General features: G+C 43.0%; 1 protein-coding gene across 4 annotated transcripts in view; it reads left to right on the top strand.

Annotated features, from left to right (window-relative positions):
* Positions 1–1,803: 1,803 nt before the first annotated feature.
* The window catches only part of GAB1 (GRB2 associated binding protein 1), a 101,676-nt gene continuing 82,729 nt past the window's right edge, over positions 1,804–20,750 (top strand). The window contains exon 1 of one of the 4 annotated variants that reach the window (XM_054064650.1): positions 1,804–2,422. In XM_054064650.1, coding sequence (XP_053920625.1) covers positions 2,351–2,422 — 72 coding nt within the window. In that variant the 5' untranslated portion in view covers positions 1,804–2,350. The remainder of the gene's footprint in view (positions 2,423–20,750) is intronic. The other 3 variants (XM_054064656.1, XM_009570259.2, XM_009570261.2) reach the window with 3 other exon arrangements.

Here is a 20,750-nt window from a genome sequence, read left to right as displayed (position 1 = left end):
CCCCATAGCCAAGAGGGAAAGAGGGGGTGAGAAAAGGCACCTGCCAGTGAGGTACCAGCAGCAGTGTCCCATCTGAGTGACGTCCTCGGTGCCAGCAGTGGTGTTGCAGCTGAGGGACATCTTGGCTGCAAGCAGCGGTGTCCCAGCGGAGGGACATCCCAGGTACCAACAGCGGTGTCCAAGCTGAGAGACATCTGGGTGCCAGCAGTGGTGTCCCAGCTGAGGATCCCATGGAAGTGCTGCTGGGTCCAGCCTCGCAGCCCACCAACACACTGCTTAATTGTATCAGAAATGCCATACAGCTATAAACAGGCACTCAAAACTTGATTATTATTTATTAATTTGGTGGGTTTGCGGTAGGGCACAATGTTATGGAGCAGAGGGGCTCGGGGTGGGGTCTGCAGCAGCGGCTGGGCCCACACTGGTGGGTGCTGGTGGTTCCAAGGGAGTTGAATCCATCCCAGCTCTTCCAGGCCAGTCCCTCATAGCATCTTCTTACTGGAGGGTAGGAAGGACCAGGGTCCTTGTCACCAAAGCGTCTCAGTGAAGGACCACGTGGCATTTCACCTTGTGGCCAGCAGGTTGTGGGAGGTGATTCTGCCCCTCTACTTCACTCTTGTAAGACCCCACCTGGAGTACTGTGTCCAGTTCTGGAATTCTGGAATAAGAAGGATGTGGAACTGCTGAAACGGGTCCAGAGGAGGGCTACAAGGATGATCGGAGGGCTGGAGCACCTCTGCTATGAGGACAGGCTGAGAGAGCTGGGGTTGTTCAGCCTGGGGAAGAGAAAACTCCAGGGAGACCTTATAGCAGCTTCCACTAACTGAAGGGGCTACAGGAAGGCTGGGGAGGGACTGTTTGCAAGGGCATGGAGTGATAGGATGAGGAGGAACGGCTTTAAATTGGATGGGGAAGATTAGATTAGACATTATGAAGAAATTCTTCACGATGAGGGTGGTGAGGCACTGGCACAGTTTGCCCAGGGAGGCTGTGGCTGCCCCATCCCTGGAGGTGTTCAAGTCCAGGTTGGATGGGGCCTTGGGCAGCCTGGTCTGGTGGGAGGTGTCCCTGCCCATTGAACTGGATGGGCTTTAAGTTATCTTCCAACCCAAACCATTCTATGATTCTATCATTTCACCTTGCCGTGCTAACGCACCAACTCTGTAACATTATTCTTTTTGGTTAGGACAGTTTCAGAGTCACCAAGAGGAATTTACTTCTTCTGCTAAGTTGTTTTAAATGCAGTTTTTATAGAGCTTTGGGGGATTTTTTTTTGTTTTTTCTTTTTGGTGGTTCCCCATCTCCAACAAACGATTTCTCAAAGAAACTGCTATGTCAGCAGCCATGATTTGTCCTTCCAAATCATAGAATGGTTTGGGTGGGAGGGGACCTTAAAGCCCATCCAGTTCCAACCCCTCTGCCATGGGCAGGGACACCTCCCACCAGACCAGGTTGCTCACAGCCCCATCCAACCTCTCCTTGAACACCTCCAGGGATGGGGCAGCCACAGCTTCCCTGGGAATCTGTGCCAGTGCCTCACCACCCTCATGGTGAAGAAATCCCTCCTTATGTCTATAGACTCACACAGATCGCTCCCCTCCCCCCATCCCCGCCCCTGAGGACCCCAACCACGCCGGGTGGGCGGGAGGCAGCGGCTCTCTCCCCACCCCTCTCCCCCCTTTTCCCTCCCCACCCCTCTCCCCCCTTTTCCCTCCCCACCCCGCCGGCCGCGCCGCCGCAGTCCCCTCCGACTACAGCTCCCAGGATCCCTTTGGGAGCCTCCGTTCCCTCCCCTCTCCTCTCCCGGCCCTTGTTGTTTGAAAAAGGAGTTTCGGGGGGAGCCTCCGCGGCTGGAGAGAAAAGTGGGTTGGTGGTGGGGGGACGCCGGGAATACCGGGATAAACCCTTCCCACGCTCGCCGGGAGGGAAAGAACCCGCTCCCAGCTGCGGGGCGAGACCCAGGCACGGCCGCTTTTCCTCTCCTGTTCCCGGAGGAGAAGGAGGCAGGATCGCCTGTGCGATCCCCTCCTCCCGGTGCAAAGGGGAGGAGGAAAAGGAAGGAGCAATCCCGGCCAGGGTCCCGAGGCGGGGCGGCGGCTGGATCCTGCCCTGGGACGCTGGAACCCAAGTTGCTGCGGGGCGGCGGCTGCCCCCGTCGCGGCTGCCTCTCCCCGATGTGCGTGTGACTCGCTCGGCGCCGACGAGGAGGGAAAAAGGGGACGACCTCCCGTCTCAGCCCCGCGGGGTTGTTGTGCTTTGACCCCGCTGCCCCGTCCCTTGCGAGGCCGGAGCGGAGCGACAGGAGAAAGAAGGAGGAGAAGGCTCGCCCCGTGGGGCAGGCGGCCCGGCCATGAGCGGCGGGGAGGTGGTGTGCTCGGGCTGGCTCCGAAAGTCCCCGCCGGAGAAGAAGTTGAAACGCTACGTGAGTGCCTTCTCCTACCCGCGCTGCCCCTCGCCCTTCCCCGCTTCTGTCCTGTTGGGGCTCCCCTCCTTCTTTCCCCGCTTCTCTCCTGTTGGGGCTCCCCTTCCCCTGCTTCTCCCCCTACCCTGCTCTCCTCCTCCTTTCCCCGCTTCTCTCCCACCGTGCTCCCCTCCTTTCCCCGCTTCTGTCCTCTTGGGGCTCCCCTCCTTTCGCCGTTTCTCTCCTATCGGGGGCTCCCCTTCTTCTTTCCGTGCCCGTTTTTCTCCCGTTGGGACTCCCCTTTTCCTTTCCCTGCTTCTCTCTCACCGTGCTCCTCTCTCTCCTTCCCCGCTTCTCCCCTATTGAGGCTCCCTTCCTTTCTCTGCTTCTCCCCTGCTGGGGCTTCCCTTCTTCTTTCCACGCTTCTCTCCTACTGTGCTCCCGTCCCTCCTTCCCCACTTTTCTCCTATTGCGACTCCCTTTCTTCTTTCTCCACTTCTCCCCTGTTGGGGCTCCCATCCTTCCTTCCCCGCTCCCCTTCTTTGCCCACGTCTCTCCCACCGTGCTCCTCTTCTTCCTTCCCCGCTTTTCTCCTCTTGGGGCTCCCCTTCTTCTTTCCGTGCTTTTCCCCTATTGGGGCTCCCCTTCTTCTTTACTTGCTTCTCCCTTATCGGGGCTCCCCTTCTTCTTTCCCTGGTTCTCTCCTCTTGGTGCTCCCCTTTTTCCTTCTCTGTTTTTCTCCTGCTGGGGGTCCCCTCTCCCCTCCCTCCTTTCCTGCTCTCCTCTCCCACCGTGCTCCCCTTCTTCTTTCCCTGCTTCTCTCTTCTAGGGGCTCCCCTTTCGCTGCTTCTCTCCCCCCATGCTCCCCTCCCTCCTTCCTCACTTTTCTCCTATTGGGGCTCCCTTTCTTCTTTCCCTGCTTCTCCGCTATTGGGGCTCCCCTTTTTCCTTCCCGCTTCTCTCCCACGGCGCTCCCCTCCTTTCCCCGCTTCTGTCCTGTTGGGGCTCCCCTTTTCCTTTCCCCGTTTCTCTCCTATTGGGGCTCCCCTCTCCCCTTCTTCTTTTCCCACTTCTGGCCTGTTGGGGCTCCCCTCCTTCCTTCCCCGCTCCCCTTTTTTGCCGGGATGCCCCGAGGCTCTTCGCGACTCTTTTGTTTTCCCGTTTGTTTTTTTTTCCCCCCCCCCCACTTTTCCCCCTTAAAAAATAAAAGGGGGGGCGCCGAGCGGTCAGATGTTTCTGCTTTGCTTTTATCGCTTTCCCGAGCGAGTGGGGAGAGGGGCGGAGTTCTTTTTTTTTTTTTTTTTTTTTTTCCGTCTTCCCTTTGGATCCGGACTCGGTGTCTCTGGATTTTTAAATGTAAATACTCTCCGTCCCGGTGCCGAACCGGGATTCGAAGCTGTCGGCTGGGGGCCGGGAATGCCCCTTCCAGCTGCGATGGGGGGCTCTTTGCCCTTGGGAATGGAGCCCTTTTCATGTTGGAAAAGAGACGGGTGGAGGAGGGTGTTGCAAGAAAAAGTGCTGCTTTTTTTTTTTTTTTTTTTTTTTTTTTTTTTGCTACTTGGAAGTTGTAGCCGAGGAGGAGCAGTGGGAGCAGAGGCTGTAGCAGAGCTGACACTGGAGTTCACGGGAAAATGGAGCGCGTTTGCTGAGAGAGCAGGTTTCGTGACAGGGCAGTGGAGAAGCTGTCAAGTCACGTAGGAGGGATGGGGTGATGCCAGGAGTCATCTCTGCTCGGCCCTTTTCCATTGGCACCCGGGTTGCTTCGCAGTATCTTGTGTAGTTGGTACAAATGTTGGGTCTTTTTTTATAAAAAAAATAAAAATCTTTATTTAGCCAGTTAGGTGATGTTTAAATAAAAATGGCCTTTGCAGTTATCAGTGTTGTGTTTTGATGTTGGTTTTGTTTGTTTTTTTGAAACCGTTAAACCTTCAGATTCACTTGAGAATCATAGAATAGTTTGGGTTGGAAGGGATCTTAAAGATCATAGAACAATTTGGGTTGGAAGGGACCTTAAAGATCATAAAATCATAGAATAGTTTGGGTTGGGAGAGACATTAAAAATCATAGAATAGTTTGGTTTGGAAGGGACCTTAAAGATCATAGAATCATTTGGGTTGGAAGGGACTTTAAAGATCATAAAGTCATAGAATAGTTTGGGGTGGAAGATACCTTAAAGATCATCTAGTTCCAACCCCCCTGCCATGGGCAGGGACACCTCCCACTAGATCAGGTTGCTCAAAGCCTCATCCAGCCTGGCCTTGAACACCTCCAGGAATGGGCAGCCACAGCTTCCCTAGGCAACCTGTGCAAGTGCCTCACCACTCTTGTCTTTAGAAATTCTTCCTTAAATCTGCCCCTCTTCAGGTTATACCCATTGCCCCTAGTCCTATCACCACAAGCCTTTGTAAACAGTCCCTCCCCAGCTTTCTTGTAGCCCCTTCAGGTACTGGAAGGTTACTATCCATGAATGTGGATTTTAATATGACCATGTTATTTTCATCTGTTAGCAATTAACAACCACTCTCGACCAACTGTTGCCATTATGGTCAATTTTTTAAATGCCAGGAAATTGTGAAATGAGACTCCCTTTAAATTAAAAAATAATATTTGGGATAGCCCGTTCTCTGGTTCCCAATGGTAAAAATCCTGTTTATGCAAGGGACACCGGATTGGACTTGCAAAGAGAATGTCCTGCTGGGTCATGGCAGGGCTGAGCTTCCCTGCTGGATTGGACATGGGCTGTATTTTTGGCCGATCCTTGATCTGTATGTGTATATTCACAGGATGTGTAGGAATTAAGAGCAGCATTAATGTTTTTAAAGTTTAAATAAATTTCCCACTCAAGCTCTAAATATTTGCAGTTGTCCTGTCTGTTGATGGACAGAGTTACAAGCAAGAGTTTGCCCTCCTAAATTGATACTATGAATTGGTCCTAAAATACACTTATCTTTTTCCATTTAGCTGCCCTTTCAAGCTCCACTTCCATACTGGCATATCATTGGAGCCTTTGAGAGGAAAAGTGATTCCAGCATTGGTCAAGTGATTCCCTATCCCAAAGAAGCTATTTCTTAATTTTCACCTGAAATGGGGATCTGCTTCTTGAGGAGGCAGAGTATCAGAGTGTTATTACGGCAGGTTTATAAGAGCATGACTTGGTTTTGGAATCTGCACGCACTGTAGGCCGTAAGGTCAGAAGTTTAAAACTTGCACGTTGTTTTAGTTGCATGTATAAAAGAAAGGTACCGTTTAAAGAACTTTAAATCCCTCCTGCATCTCTACAGTGCTTGATCAGTTGTAGGCTAAAGGTTCGTGCTTGCTTCGAAGACCTAAAAGTGACCTTGACATCATGATTGCCATCTTCAAGCAAACAAAAAGTTGACGTACTTAAGACGATGAACTTTAACTGAGTGTGCTGATTGAAGCGTTGGCTTATGCTCTCTGTAATTCTATGCTTAGGAGAAGGCACAGAAGAGCTGTGCTTTTCAAAGCTGTATTTTATGCTGGTGATATTTCAAGAGGCTGCACCAGACGAAAAGATGGGAAAGTGATTTCAATAGGAAACTGCTTTTCTGGAATGCATCCTTTTCACATATATATATATATATATATGGAAAATTGTAACTTCACGCTCTATTAGTTTTTGCATGCAAGTGTTGGGGCAAATCCAGGTTACCATCTGGGAAGGGAGATTAAAAGTCTGAAATTGTAGTTAAATATGGTTTCAGTTCTTCAGAAGGGTGAAAAGGAGCACTTTGAAGCTAGTACACAGACATATGTTTCACAGGGACTTCAATTTCTATTTTGAAACAGTTGGACATGGTATTAAAGCTAGCTTAAAATCATTTTGAGGCTAAAAAAAGAAAAAACTGAACCAGCCCTGTCCTGCAGGTGGAAAAATGAGATTTCCTTGAATGTATGCCTTAATGCCATGGCTGTCTCCCCCTCTCTCCCCTTAAAAGGAGTCCTGTTTTCATGTCTCATTCCTGGGTTTTGCTACGGAAGTGACTTTCTGATAACCACTGGCTCCTGGTGTTGGTCCCCTGGAGCTGGTGTTCAGAGCAGTTTCTTTGCTGGAATAGACTGGTTGTTTCCAGCAGCAGATCTCTAGGGAAAATGCAGTAACTTCTGGTGTCAGCTGGGGTTCGTGATGAGGATGTAGGTTTAGTAGAGAAGAAGGGGAAGGGAGCTGGAGCTGAATCCTGCATAGGTCTCTGCAGTGGTTGTATAACTACATAAAATAATTTATTTCTGCATAGAGATGGAGGACTGCTAACTTTCACAGCTTCTGCTATCCTCTGTATCATTTTTCTCTCCTCACATGTTCTGTTGCCTTTGTCTATGCAAACATTTAAGCCCTCACTTTAGCCTACTCTACTTCTTCTGCTCTAGTCCCTTATTTTTAAAGATGTAATTGGGAAGGCCCTTTCTCTCCATCTGTCCTTTAAAAAGTGACAGTGAACCTTGGCTTCATGGTTTTCTGCTACACTGCAGTTCTGCTGTGCACGTGCCAGTTGGAATAGCTAATTCTTTGTGGTAGCTGCATAGAGGATTTTTTTTTTTACTGTCATTCTGTTAAGAAACCACCAGATATTTAAACACAGCTGTCCTTGGTAAAGCAAGGGAGAGGGAATGGGAATAAGTCTCCTAAATTCTATCCTAGAGCTACTACGCTTTTGTCTGGGTGGTGGCTAGGGCTCAGTATGGCAGCTGGGTGTGCTTAAAATCAGGTTTTTAGCCTTGATGGTCAGTTTATGGAACTGGTTTGTAGCAAGTTTACTGGTGTAAAAGTTCTCACTATTCTAACATGTCCCATTTAGAGTGAAATACATTTTTTTGATAAAAGGTAAATCTTCATCAAAAGCTTCTCACATAAACTATATTGGGAAAGGAGAAAACACTTTTTAGGGTAAGTTCATTCAGATTTTTCTGTACCTGATAGACTTCCTTACTTCTGAGAGTTCGCAAAATGATTTTGAAAGTAAACTGGGAAACCTTCATTTTGATGTAATTATTATTAAAAGTCCTGTGGTTATTTGACTAATTCCTATTGATTTTGTATTTAATTATTTAAAAACAGAGTTTAAAAATGAGAAGTAGGCTTGACCTCCCTGGGACATAAGGGGCATTGATATAATTCCTCTTACTGATTCTAATGTTCTCAGTTGTAGACAGTGACTGAAAGCTGCTGGACTGTTAAGCTAGTTATTGATGTTTGAACTGTAGACAGTAGAGATACAAAAGTAATAGAAGTGGAATATTTTACTGTGGTTTTGTTTGGCAGTTGCTCTTTGGCACTAATAACACAGGAGCCTCTTCTGTCTTGAGTAATACTTAAACGTGCTAAGATATGTAATGATGTTAAGAAATGTTTTATTCAGCAGAATAGTTGTAATCTGGTAAAAGCTGCAGCGCATGACAAAAACCATTGTTCTGGAAGGCACCTGTTTGCATTAAAGCTTTTTTTTTGTGATCTTGCATCAGCATATTGAGAAAATGTAAGAAGCTGCTTGGTTTATAGAAACAACAAACAAACAAAAACAAGATGAGCTTGTTCAATATCATTTAGTGCTGTCCCTGTAGACCTGGGTCAAGTTAGCTCCAGGCAGAGAAGCGTAATCAAGTAAAATTATATGACATCATAATATTCTGAACTTGATTGTTGCTTGTGTTCTTCCATGAGTTGTTGAAGACCTTGCAGGAATCGGTGTTTGTGCAGAAACCTTTCCTTCTAGAAGAAAGTCTGTCCCTTCCCTTCTGCTCTGCACTGTTCAGGAACCAGTTTTTTGACTCTTGATGTTTTTAAACATGGGTTAGTAAACCCAAAACCATGAGTTAGAAAGTGCAACTGAACGTAATATTTTTGTTGATTATAGAAGGAGCCTGCATTGTTTTGTGTGCTGACTGAAGATGCTTGAAATAATCGGGGGTATGATTTTTGGGGAAATGCCTACCTCTGAAGCTTGCTGTTTGGGTGTAAGCCTCACTTGAGGAGCATGGAACTCATCATACAAGTAGTTATCATCTTTGACAGGACATTAGCAGATGGTGTTGACTTCGCTGCCAAAGCTACAGCACTGTTTGTGCTTGGCCTGTGGTGTTTGCTCTGAATTACCCTCTGAAACCATGCACTGGTGATTAAGAGCACATGACAGTGTATAAAACGGATTAAGAAATCTTATCTACTTAGTGCATGTATATTAGTTTCTTCTGCTAGTTATTCTAATTTTCATGTAGGGTACCACACTGATTTACACTGTTAATTTAAATGGGATGGTCAGACAGTATCTGAGTTGCTTGAATGCTTTTTTTGTTAGCGTGGGTTGAAAAGTCGGAGTCTCAAGTAACAGAAATTGTCCAGTTTCTCTTGAAGTGCAGGGGAACTGCTGGACATATGAAACAATATTCTAAAGATGTTTCTTGATTTTAATTTTTCTTGACAGCTGTTAAATAGTAACCCTTAATTTGAGACCATAACTCAGATAAGGAAATAGTTGGATTCTGACTTTTTGTGAAGTTGCAGATCATTCTCAGTTGGATGTGTAGCGGCTTATGGTTATCCTTTCACTGTGCTTCTGTCTTTTGGTGGGTGTGTTACTAATATTTGGTGCAGCTGACCACGGGGACTTAGAATTCAATGAAGAACTAAGAATGAACAGGGGGAAGAAGTAGGGGAAAAAAACCTAATATAGTGGCTGCTCCTCTGGGTATGCACAAAGTCTTGCAGCATTGAACATTCAGTGTAAGCAACATATGTACTAACCAGAGGAAATAATGAAATACCTTAAATTTAACTTCTAGTTACATGCAGATGACCTTGTTTTCCATGCCTCTCCGTCAGTTGTAAGCCCAAAGCAGATGTGTGAAAGGTGAATTGGATATATTGAGAAAAGAATGTTTTTATTGGACAGTTGTTTAGCTTAAAAAAACCCACCGAACAACAGATTATAGACCATGACTGTCGAAATGAGCATAATTTCTAGAGGGCCTTTGGTTGTCTGGGTCACTCCTTCAGATCGGAGATAATTCGTCCATTTTAATTCATTCTTTTTGATATTTTTCTTCAACTATCACTTATTTAGGAAGAGGGAAGTGACAGACTTACAAATGTTTCCAGTGTCCTTTTTTATCTCTCTTTAGGTTTTAAAAATCTTGGAATGATGGTTTGGATGCTTCTGGGGCATGGATTTTTTTTTTTTTTTTGTCCTTTTTATGTGGCTTTTTGATCAGATAATTAGAATCTACTGTAGTCTCTTATGGGCGTTTATAATGCATGTATTTCCCATCAAATTTGGTTCATGGCTTTGACAAAAGTTGTGGCAAAAAGTGAAAGGAACATCACTGATTCAAAATGTAGTAATTTTAAGGGAGATAGAGCAATTTTGCGTATTATAAGTGGCTCTGGTTTGGGTATCTCATACTTGTTTAGTTGTGCTGTCACTTTCTGTAGTCTAAAAATAGAAGTCACCAAACTACATTGGGTGAAATATTTTCTTAAATCATGAAGGGGACAACAGCTAATGAGGTGCAAGTTTTGTTTTCATGTAAATAAACATCAAGCCAAGATAGAGCTCTTTATTTTTTCATCCCAACTTCTTTTGTAGTGTTGCAGTGACAGACTTGAGATTTTTTTTTTTGAAAATGGCTTCAAAATTTTCTGTGCTTCAGTGACTAATCACTTTGTTGCCAATAGAAGCAATTTCAACTGTTGCAATTTAATTGCAGTATTTCATTAGGAGGGACAGACCTTAAGTCATGCAAATTTCTTGAACAAGGCAGGCAGAAAGATCAGACAGAAAGGGATAATCTTGTCAAGGCAGGTGGGTGTTGTGTACAGGTGAATATTGTTCGTCTGATGTAATTTGCTGCTGTTTCAGGAACTCTGCTGTGAGTTCAGCTCCTCATATGTACAAACCAGTATTTCTAAAGCAGTACTACATTTTTCTCTCTTTTTTTTTTTTTTTTGGGAGGGCCACAAGATTCTGCCATCTTCTGACCTGAAAGGAAGTATTTTTTATTCTAAATTCCCCCTGTATCAATCCTTGATTAGGTTATTGCAGTTCCTTTTTTATGAATTCTTTGATTTCTTGACTTCTGGAAAAGTGTTCGTAGTTGTACAAATAGCATGAACTTTGCAAGTATTGCTCAGTGCGATTCGCTAGTTGTATTTTTGAGCTTTTTTTCTTTAAAAAAACTGACCTGGCTTCCAATAAAAGGTTACGTAGTCTGTTTTTGTGCTTGTGTTTGGTCTTGCTTCCAGCTGTTGACAGAAGTTTTGTTGGTCGAGTTTAACTTTTAAGGATCTTTGGAACATGCCACACTGCTTTTAGTTGTGAAAAATAATCTTACATTATATAGTATCTCACCATCTCCTTAGCAATATCCAATAGGGAAATGTTTATGAGGTAACTTTACATGAGATAGGAGACTGGATTAGCTGTTGAACTCTATCTCTTTTAAATTCATTTTTAACTAAGGAGTTGAAATACATTTAATTGCACTTTATGCATCAAAATTACAACTTTAAGATTAAACTGCCTGAGGTTATGGTGACACTTTTTCCTTCCTTTTTTTTTGTTTTTTTAAAGGTAAATGGCAGTTATTTGTGGTAAATGACAGCATGATAGTTGTCTCTTTCAGAACTGGTGGTATAAAACCATGTAATTAAAAAGAGTCAAGCAGTTATGTCCATTCGGCTTGTGTGTTGCTATACTTAATATATATGTACGTAATAATACAAATAATTCTGTGTAAAAACATACCAGGAAAAAGAGGTGACACTGCTTCCAGGAGACTGTCCCAAGTCAGCATACCAGCTTGTCAGTTCTGGACAGCCGAGTTCAGGAAGATCTGAATTAAATGAAAAGGTTTTGCTTGTTCTTATTTTGTATAGCAATATATTGGTGGAGGGATTTTAAAGAAACAGTGTTTTCATGACCTGTGCTTGTTCTCTTCTCTGAGAATTTCCAGGAAGCCAGAAGAAAGCTTTGCCTTCGCTGTTTTTAAAACTGAGATAATTTTTTGTCTTCTGCCACATGCTGGCTACACCGGTGGGGAATCTCGATGTGGGGCTGCGTGCAGGCAAGGCTGGTGGCTGTACTGGGTGGCTGGGGATGGCTGTGGGCTGTACTGGGTGGCTGGAGATGGCTGTAGGGACTGGTATGACCTTGCCTAGCAGGAGACAAGCCACCTTGTCTCTTCGCCTCTTTCCCACAGGAGAGTTTTGCAGCCAGCTAGCTGGTCACGTGTGGCTTGTTCTGCTGCTTTATGAGTGAAACCAAAGCTAGATAAACCCTTCGTGGCAGTGGAGATAGTGGCTGTCACAAACTAAATCTGCTTCCCCACCCACTTCCCAGCACAGCCAGCCTTGGGGCAGGGTGATGGCAGATCTGCTGCCTACCTTCCTCCCGGGTAAGCCTGTCTCCACCCCAGGAGGAATGCGATGGGTTTCAGTGGTGCAGGCCAGCACGTTCTTCTCTCTCTGGTGTTACAGCTCCTGCCAGGCTCTTTGGTATTTCTGTCTCAAAAGAAATGGGGGAAAAAAAAAGAAAAACAACACAAAAATAAGGAGACTTTGGTTTATTTTTCTATGTGGTCTGGGGCTGGGGATTTAAAAACAAAATAAACCTTCTGTAGGTGTTTATTGCTGACAGTAGGAGTTCACAGGATTAGATTTGGGGCATGGAATAAGAATACAGGAAGCTATTCAAACACAGTTAATACCCCTGCCTTCAAATAGACTTTTGATGCAATCAACACACAAGAATTACAGTCCATTTGGGAGAGTTATTAAAGGGTAAATACACGCATGATATCAGATGAAAAATGGATTTGAAGTTTCAGGAAGGAATGGTACCAGTTTATAAAAATAAGCAATTCTGAAAATAGTATGGCAGTTTGTGATTTTCGCTTTGTATGAGGAATAACTGCACTGAGTCACGTAATATGCTAGGCAAATGTTCCCATTCACACTTAATGCATGTTTCTTTTACAGTTTTCTGACGTTTGTATTTCCATGTAGACTCTTAAGCAGGATCAGATGTAGTGGAGAAGCTGCACCTGATTTTGGGGACAGTGCAGGGGAGGGCTGATACTTTGGAAGGACTGCTTTTCGCAACCAATGCGTGTTGAGCCTGTGAGCAATCACTAATTCTGATGAATTCCAAAGTCCATATACAGACTCTAGCAAACAGTTATGATTTAAAAAAAAAAATAATCTCTGATCCTTAAAAATATGGTGAAATACTGACTGCAAGCCTGCTCCTTCTCAGCAAACACTGAAAATTAAGGAGCATATTTGGAAAGAGATTGTATGATGATCCTAGTGGTTATTTTGAGGGTTTTTATTACGTCCATTTTATCAAGAAACAACTAAGAGGGAGGCTGTCAAAGTAATGTGTGGACTTGAGGTGAACGGGCAATTTGTCCTTGTATAGTTTAATTGAGGAAAAAAAAATGGGGAGGGTATGAAGTGCGGTTTGAAACAGAAAAGGCTGCTGTTGCCCAGGACAGATGGAGCAGTGGAGCGCTCCGCCATGTGGTGTCCACGTAGGGAATGCAGGAGATTCCAGGGTGCTTGGAGAGAATCCCGCAGCTGTGAGTGTGAGTGCTTGGAGATCTGGGGTGGGACAAGAGGAAACTTTTAAAATGTCATGTTGTAGCCAGTTCCTTGGGTTTACCTGTCCAATCCAGTCTCTTCACAGTCCTGCTGATGTTGCTGGAAGGACCAGAGATAGGCTATAGGAGTGATCCCGTCTGGCAATTAGGCTTTCCTAGAATGTAGCAGTCTGTATGAGCTTTGAGATTTAAGCCACAAACTGATGAAAACTTACCCTTTTGAGTACATGTCTTGTTATATAACAATTCCATTATTTCTTGTGGTGCCTTCATTAAAGAAATGTTTCTTTCTTCCAACTACATGTTACACTGCGTGATGTTCTCATGGTGGCATTAGATAAACTTTCTGCTTACAAAATCGTTTCCTATTGCTAAGAGAACTTAAAGAAGCACAAGAGTAGGTATGAGGTGTAACAAGTGTATCTTCCTGAATCGTTTGTGTTCTAATGCGTTCCCGTTTACTCTTTCTACACAATTATTTCTGAAATTATTTGCATCATGCTGTGTGGATAAGTTTTGCAGCATAATGGGTTGTTACTCAGTGTGAAATAATGCCCTTGGAGCTGAGGTCATGTCACACTCTTGGTTATGACCTAGCTAATACAGTTGTCTGTGTGCACAAATGAAATTAAATTGCATAAGCTTGTCAGCACTATGAAAACCAAGTTATTCACTCCTAAAGGTCTGTTGACAGAACACACATGCACTCAGGAGTCGCTCATTACTAAGGTAAAATCTGTTTTTCCCTTTTGTGGAGTTTTGGGGAGGGGAAGGGAGAAATGAGGCTGGGGAGTGATGATAAAAAGTGAAGAGTAGCATTCAAATGACTCATTAGTATAAAGTGGGAAACTTAAACCTGGTTTCATCCCGGGGCAGTTTTGTCCCAGGACAAGTAACTGCAGAGTGTTCTGCTATGGTGTGTACTTCAGTGCTGAGTTAATTCACACTCCTTTGCATTTTTCAGTGACCTGATGGCTTTGTTTATCTAGGAATTTGTCTGATTTATAAAGACCGTGCCAGGAAGATCTTTACTGATTATAAGGGAGGCACCGTTGTCGTTACATAAATTTGGTAGTGTTCTTTGGTGGCATTTTCTTACAGTACAGCCACAACTGACTGTGACTCAAATCATCTTGTTTGCTGTTTTAGGCTTGGAATGGGCAGGTTAATTACACAGACTATTACTGCAATTTAACAAAATTAAAACTTTGCGAAATATCTGCTGCTGAGAGTCGATCTCATTACTGTGGAGAGGAGGTGCAAAGTTGTAAGCAGCACTGACGAGATGTTCGATTGCTTCCAACAACTGCTGGGAAGGCAAGGCTATTCCCATTGGGGTGCTTCTCCTGCTTTCTGCTTACGGGAAGAGGTTTTCCTATCAATCTCTGCAACCGGCATCTGACCGAGCTGAAGTATGTTCCTGCCTCCCTTAGCTGGCTGAAAAATAAGCCTTCTTTCCGTCTGCCTTTGGATCTTTGCTTCTGGAAGCTGTTGTTTAAAGGGAGGGCAGAGGGAGTGCTCCTCTCCAAAATCCCTGTTTGCTTAAACAAAATAGAGAATAAGGAAGACCGTGATCTGTCCTTTCCAGCTGGGAGACTGAACTGGACAGATGTTTCTTACTCAGTGCTAAGGAGGAAAGTCCCTGGCTGGGGGCTCTAGGATGAGAGTTAAAAGGTGAAGAAACCCTTTGGGGGCCTCCCGCTGTGATTATCGCTTCAGCCCTGCATAAGTGAGAGAGAAGGTCCCAAACTTCTGTCTCCAGTGTGCTTTCCCCCTCCTCCTTCCTCTTGTTGCAAATATTTTGTGTTTATTTTCCTACTTTTAAATTGCATAATTCAGTCCTTCCTGTCACTTCCTAATGTCTGAATCATAGGTAGCTCTTCCTGCCTGCAGTAAACAAACATTTTATGCCTGGCGCCTTTCCAAATGTTGAAATTGTATTTAGGAAGGTGGTGATGGGGGGGATGTCCCTCTGACAGTGCGCTTGGGAAGCTAAATCACTTATGTACAGGTTGGATAAGCTGCTTACTGCATGCTTCTGTGGCCAACTGTTCTCCTTGTCTTTCCAATCTTCTGAACTGATGCAGCTGCTTAGCTGATCAGGACCAGCAGGTGGATGGTAGCAGATGATAAAAACAAAGTATAAACAGTAGGTTCTGAGCTTCTAAAGCTAATAGCAGTAGCAACTAGGTCGCCTCCAGTCTTTCCGCTGTTGGTGTTGCCTCTTCTCTCTTTCATGCCTTGCATGTATGTACGCTGCTGAAATGTGTGATGTCTGCCATTTAGCCAGTCACTTGTGATAAGCACTGTCTGGTCTACTGCTGGGGCTTTGCTCATTTTCTGAACTCTTTTCACTGCAAGGCAAGAATCTGACACAGAGCACTTGGGGACACGTGGTCTGCTTCCATCTGCCCGCTGGACCTCTTAGGCCATATTTGTAAAAGCTGCAAAATAAGTATTTCATCCTCACTTTTCCTATTACCCCTCTGATTTCTAAGCCTTGAAAAACCTTCATGTTGTTTTTGGTTTTTGAATTGACTGACTCCAGAATGATGCATAGAAGAAGACATAGCCAACACCCATGGGGACTTCCCACCTCTACTGATGCACTTGCACTCTCTTTTCTGTTTTCTGTTCTTAAATGGTGATAGAGCAGTCACAGAGTGGGTTGAACACTATAGCTTCTACACTGCATCTACATGTGCAACTGTTAAATGGACTTAACCTGGTAAATGGAGACAGCAGAGAAAAGATCCAGTCCTTGTTCTGGCAACTTTGCGTTTGTAACTTACCACCCATCTGTGCATCCTCACTTCTCTCTCTGATTCCTTCTACTAAGATGGGAAGAAGGGGAGAATAAGTCAAATATATTTAGGACAGGCTAGATAAGGTAACAACACCTTGAATGCCCATACTATGTTCTTAATAGTCCTTTCTTGTGAAAGAGAGTGCCTTCATTTCAACAATTACAACTGACCTTGATTTTTGACTGTGCATGTAGCATCAGAAGTGTAGTCTCCATGCAGATGATTGAATGAAAAGAAAGAGAAAAATAATTTGGCAAGTTGTGCCAGTAAAACAAAGCAACAGAATACTGCTGTAGCCTACTCTAATACCAGTTTCAGGAAAGACAGTTGAAGCAAAAGAACCCTGTTGTTACATGCCATAGGAATGCCTCATGTTCCAGTTTCTCCTGGCTGAGGTTGCATATGCACAGGGGCATGGGGTTTTCCCTTGTGCCATTTGTTGTTATCCTGTCAATAAAGGAAAGGATGGAATTCTTCACAAAGATAAGTCTGAGAGATTTTTGACCTGATAGCTCATCTTAGAATGTGTAAATGGGTTGGATACCTTTTCTTTCGTCATTGCCTATTTATGCTATTTACCTATGTGTAATGAAAGAATTTGCATTTCTTTCCACAATAGTGGAAGGAGTTACTGATTCCTATGGTTGAGGTTGAAATGAGTCTTCTGTATTTGGAGTATGAAAGTAGTTTTCTTAGGGGTGCATTTTGAGTAATGAACAATGCGAGGGCATCGGGAAGAAATAAACATTATAGAAAACAATATCCTGTTTATAATGTATTTTAGTCTAAAAGGATGGCAACATATTTCTTAAGAACCATGTGGAAACTGAATGTGGAAACAACTATATGAATATATTTTTATTTTATCCGTTTGTTACATGCATTTTGGAGTTCTTGAAACTAAAAAGTACGTATTTAAATAAATGCCGTGTTAAACAACATAGAAAATACTTTGATGTCCTTGGATACTGTACGGCGAAAGTTTTGCTGAATCAGAAGCAAAAATGTAAGGGCTGCGTCCTGTAATTATAGTATTACAAGGCCTGTCTACTATTGCCTTTTAATTTAAGCTTGTAATAGAAAGTATTTCTGGTTGGAATGAAGATAACACTGACCTAAGTATAATGAAGCCCTATTTTTCAATCATTTGCATTATTTTAAGTAGTCTAGTAATGTTCCACCCTACTGTTTTATCAGTTCTAGTCAATAAATACCACATTGATGTGCAAATCATCTCATTTGAACTTGAGGTTATTAAATTATACTCTTGCATTGACTTTCAGTGATTGCATTATTGCTGTTCATCTATGGAGATGACAATCTTGTCTCCTCAAAGGGTGTTCGGCTTCTTGTTTCTCAAAGAAGACATGAGTGATATTAAAGTCAAATCTGGAGGATGGTTACATGATTTTTAGTGAATAGTTAAGCAGTGCTTCCATGAGTTGCTTGTGAAATTCCAATAAGTCTCAATTTAAAGTGCAAATGTTTCTCTAGACAAGTGAACTGCACAGCTTTAAGTTGCTATAAAACACCTTTATAGTGTTATGAAAAAATGGCACTAAGCTTTATACCAAAACTTGTAACTCTGTGCATGGACATAAGCCAAGAAAATGGTTGAGTCTCTAGCAGAAACATACTTTCTCACAAAATAAAATCCGGGGATGTAGCCACTGTAATTGCGCAATAAATTATCATAAACGTGATGTCATAGTCTCTGCAAATTTCTGAAGGGGTAGTCTGATTTTGAAATCAGCAGAGTAGCGAATAACAAGCCTCTGAATTGGCCCAGACAACAGCAGACACGTCTGCATCGTTTAAGGAAAGCAGTCATCTCCTTAGAGAATTAAACTCTTTCAAAATAGAAGCTGTTGACTCAATGTGTTAATCTTGGCTTTTCATGGAGAAGTGCAGCATCCCACACTGATTTATTTCTTTATTTATTTTTTGACAGATCCCTAAACTACCATCTATGTAGGTAAAAAGAGACTGATTGGAAGAAAGTAGTACTTCTTCTGAACTGCAGTTGTTCCCCAGTAGCATTCAGACAACTTCTTATTTCTCTGTGGAAAAAGGTCCCCAGATGCAGATGTGTTTGCAGACTCGTAGCTTTTGATTTACAAGGATAACTTCACAGGTTTGCCCAAGGGCACGTTGTGAAAATTAGGCAAAACTCAATTAATCTTTAAGGTTTCAATAGCGTAATTCAGAAATTTTTGTTTCAAGTAATTCTTGTGTGTATGTTGTATGTGATAACGAGGATATATTGCTTGAACTCTAGCTCTTAAGGTTTTTTTCCAACCTAAGTGATTCTGTGGTTCTGTTAGTTGTGTGTTATCTTAGAAAGACAAAATAAGAGTCTTCGAAGTTTGTTACAGCTCTGGATTAAAAATTAAGTATTGTTAATGAAATTATTTGAAAGAACATGTTGGACTTCCATTGAGTGTGGTAAAACTTACCTCAGAGTCCAAATAAGTACATATTCTAAATATAATGAAGAACGAAGTGTATATTTCAGCTTCTGCCATAACCTCTTGGTATGTATATAGTAATTAGAACAGTTTGAACAGCTCAGAAATTAGTGATGTGCCAACAAAAGATATCTCTCTGACTTTCTGGTAGGAAAATCTTCACACCCATCCATGTATCCTTCAGTCAAAAACCTGGGTAAATAAATAAACCTTGCAGCATGCCAGAAGGTTATCTGTAAAGGGGAGGCGAGAGCAAAATTCAGAGCCAAGAGCCTTCCTGGAAAACTATCTACTGGTCCATCTCCATGTTTGGGAAGCCTTGGCTTCTGCCTGGTTTAGTCTTTCCTCATGACTTTTCCAGAGGCCTGCAGGTGACCTTTTCACAGCTGATTCTTGTGTCAATAGTTCATACATTCCTTATACTTTTTTCCCCTTTCATCTTTATTCACCTTAGAAGCAATCAATAACTTCTTGCTTTAGCTCTTGCATTTAGCCTTGTGACACTATACCCTGCTACTCTGGAAACTTGATTTATGTCTCTGCTGAAAGGTAGCAGTCTTTTTTTTCTTTTTTCCCCTTTCTTCTTTCTTTTCTTCATTCTTTTTTTTTTTTTCTCCATTTATCCACTTCTCCTCTTGGTCTCGCTTTCCCTTGGGGATCTGCAGCTTCTGTGTTAACTTGTATCTCTTCATCTTTGCTTTTTCTTGCCAATGACCTGTCCACGGATGACGTCCTATGCTCATTTTATCTAGGCTTTAAATCAATGCCACATGCATCAGTCTCTCCTTCTAAATGCTGCCTCTTCTCCTCTGACTTGTATTCTCTATACTGCTGTCGTTAATGTTTTGCTACCAAGTTAAGTATATCTTATGTTTTCTTGGAAGTTGTCTTTACACTTTGTATTCTCTGTTCCTTTAAAATATACTTGCACTTTCCTAATGATCAAGTTTCTTGACCATTAGAATTGCTCGTTCCAGGAACGCATCGATGACGTGGCCCATGTTTGCTGTTGGGTGGGCACATAGCCTTATCCCAGCCAGAACCAGCTATGGCCGGTGTCATGGGTGTTTTTATCAGGCTTGCTAATCATACTGTATATCACTAAATGCAACAGCTGTTTTCTTCATAAATTCCTAAAGTTTGGACTACTAGAAGGCTGTATTTAAAGCCTTTCATACCTCTATAAGAGGCTTATCTCTCATTATTTTTTTCGGTCTGCCCTAACAGATTTCTTTGTTTGTTTTTAAACTTAGTTTAGGGGTGAACTGATTAAACTCTTTTCTGAACTATTAGAACTTGAGCATTTTTTTTATTCAGTTCTTAAGTAAGGCTATTTTTTTCTGTTATGTGTACAAAGGACTTGTAGGTTAATCTATTCACTTTTGTATTTTTGTGACACGCTGCTGTGTCTAAAAGGGTAAGGCTTGCTTTTGAACAAGGAGGATGTTAGCATCGAGGATACTTGTTACTCTGGGCATATTACTTGTTGATGTATTATCATTTGTCATGTTTAAAAATTACCTTTAGAAATCTCTTCTCCCCCCCAACGTGCTAAATGGACATGAATGTCTTATAGAGCAAAATAACTATTTCCCTCACTTTTTCTTCTGTCTTCTATCTTTCTGAGATTGTACCTGAATGAGGGAGGGAACTGTGGATGATGTTTTCAGGAGATTTCACACTGCAAAATGGCTTTGAACATAATTACTCTCTTTTAGTCTCATCTGGGTAGAGTGAGAGACTCCTTTTTAGCTAGGGCATTTCCTATATGGAGATCTATTAATGCCGAAAAGGCTTGAATCTGTGCACAGAGACAACTGACAGAATACAGACTGGAGAGCATGGGAATTATCTGTGCGCTGTTAGGAGCACTGCCAAGATAAGCTGCTGTCTTCTGTGTCAGCTGTAAAGTTTCTTTGTGGTCATCCTTCAGTAAAGCCCCAAATAGCGTACATGATTCAAATTCCATTGAGATATAAAAGCAAACACAAATATGAAAGCCGACCCCTGAAAGAATGCAACTTTAACTGTAAAGCCAAATTTTCTTTCGTTTGATGATCTCACTACTCTAATAATAAATAGATTACTAGGGGGGAAAAAAAATGGAGAACCTGAAGCCAGCAGAATCCAGCACATGAATTTCCTCATCTGAATGGGGTAAAAAGCATTGGAGTCTTTGAGCACTTCCTGCAGCATCAGTCTTGTCTTCCCTCTGTCAGGTACTCCTCTCCCAACCTGTGTGAGGCAAGCCTGAAATGATTTGGGGCTGGGAGATACCTTTATGGCGGTGACATGACCACTGGGGCTACTACTTTCCATTTTCACAGGTCTTTAAAAATGATGTGCGATGAAACAGAATTAATTACTCTGCATAGGAGGGAATTTCTGTATCCCAAATGCCATAATGTAATCTAAACCCATTGCTGTCCAAGAGGCAGTAGTTACCTGGGCCACCTCACC

The sequence above is a fragment of the Cuculus canorus genome, chromosome 4, assembly GCF_017976375.1.
Source record: "Cuculus canorus isolate bCucCan1 chromosome 4, bCucCan1.pri, whole genome shotgun sequence".
NCBI classification, from domain to species: Eukaryota; Metazoa; Chordata; class Aves; order Cuculiformes; family Cuculidae; genus Cuculus; species Cuculus canorus.
This window is presented reverse-complemented; position numbering and strand designations above follow the sequence as displayed.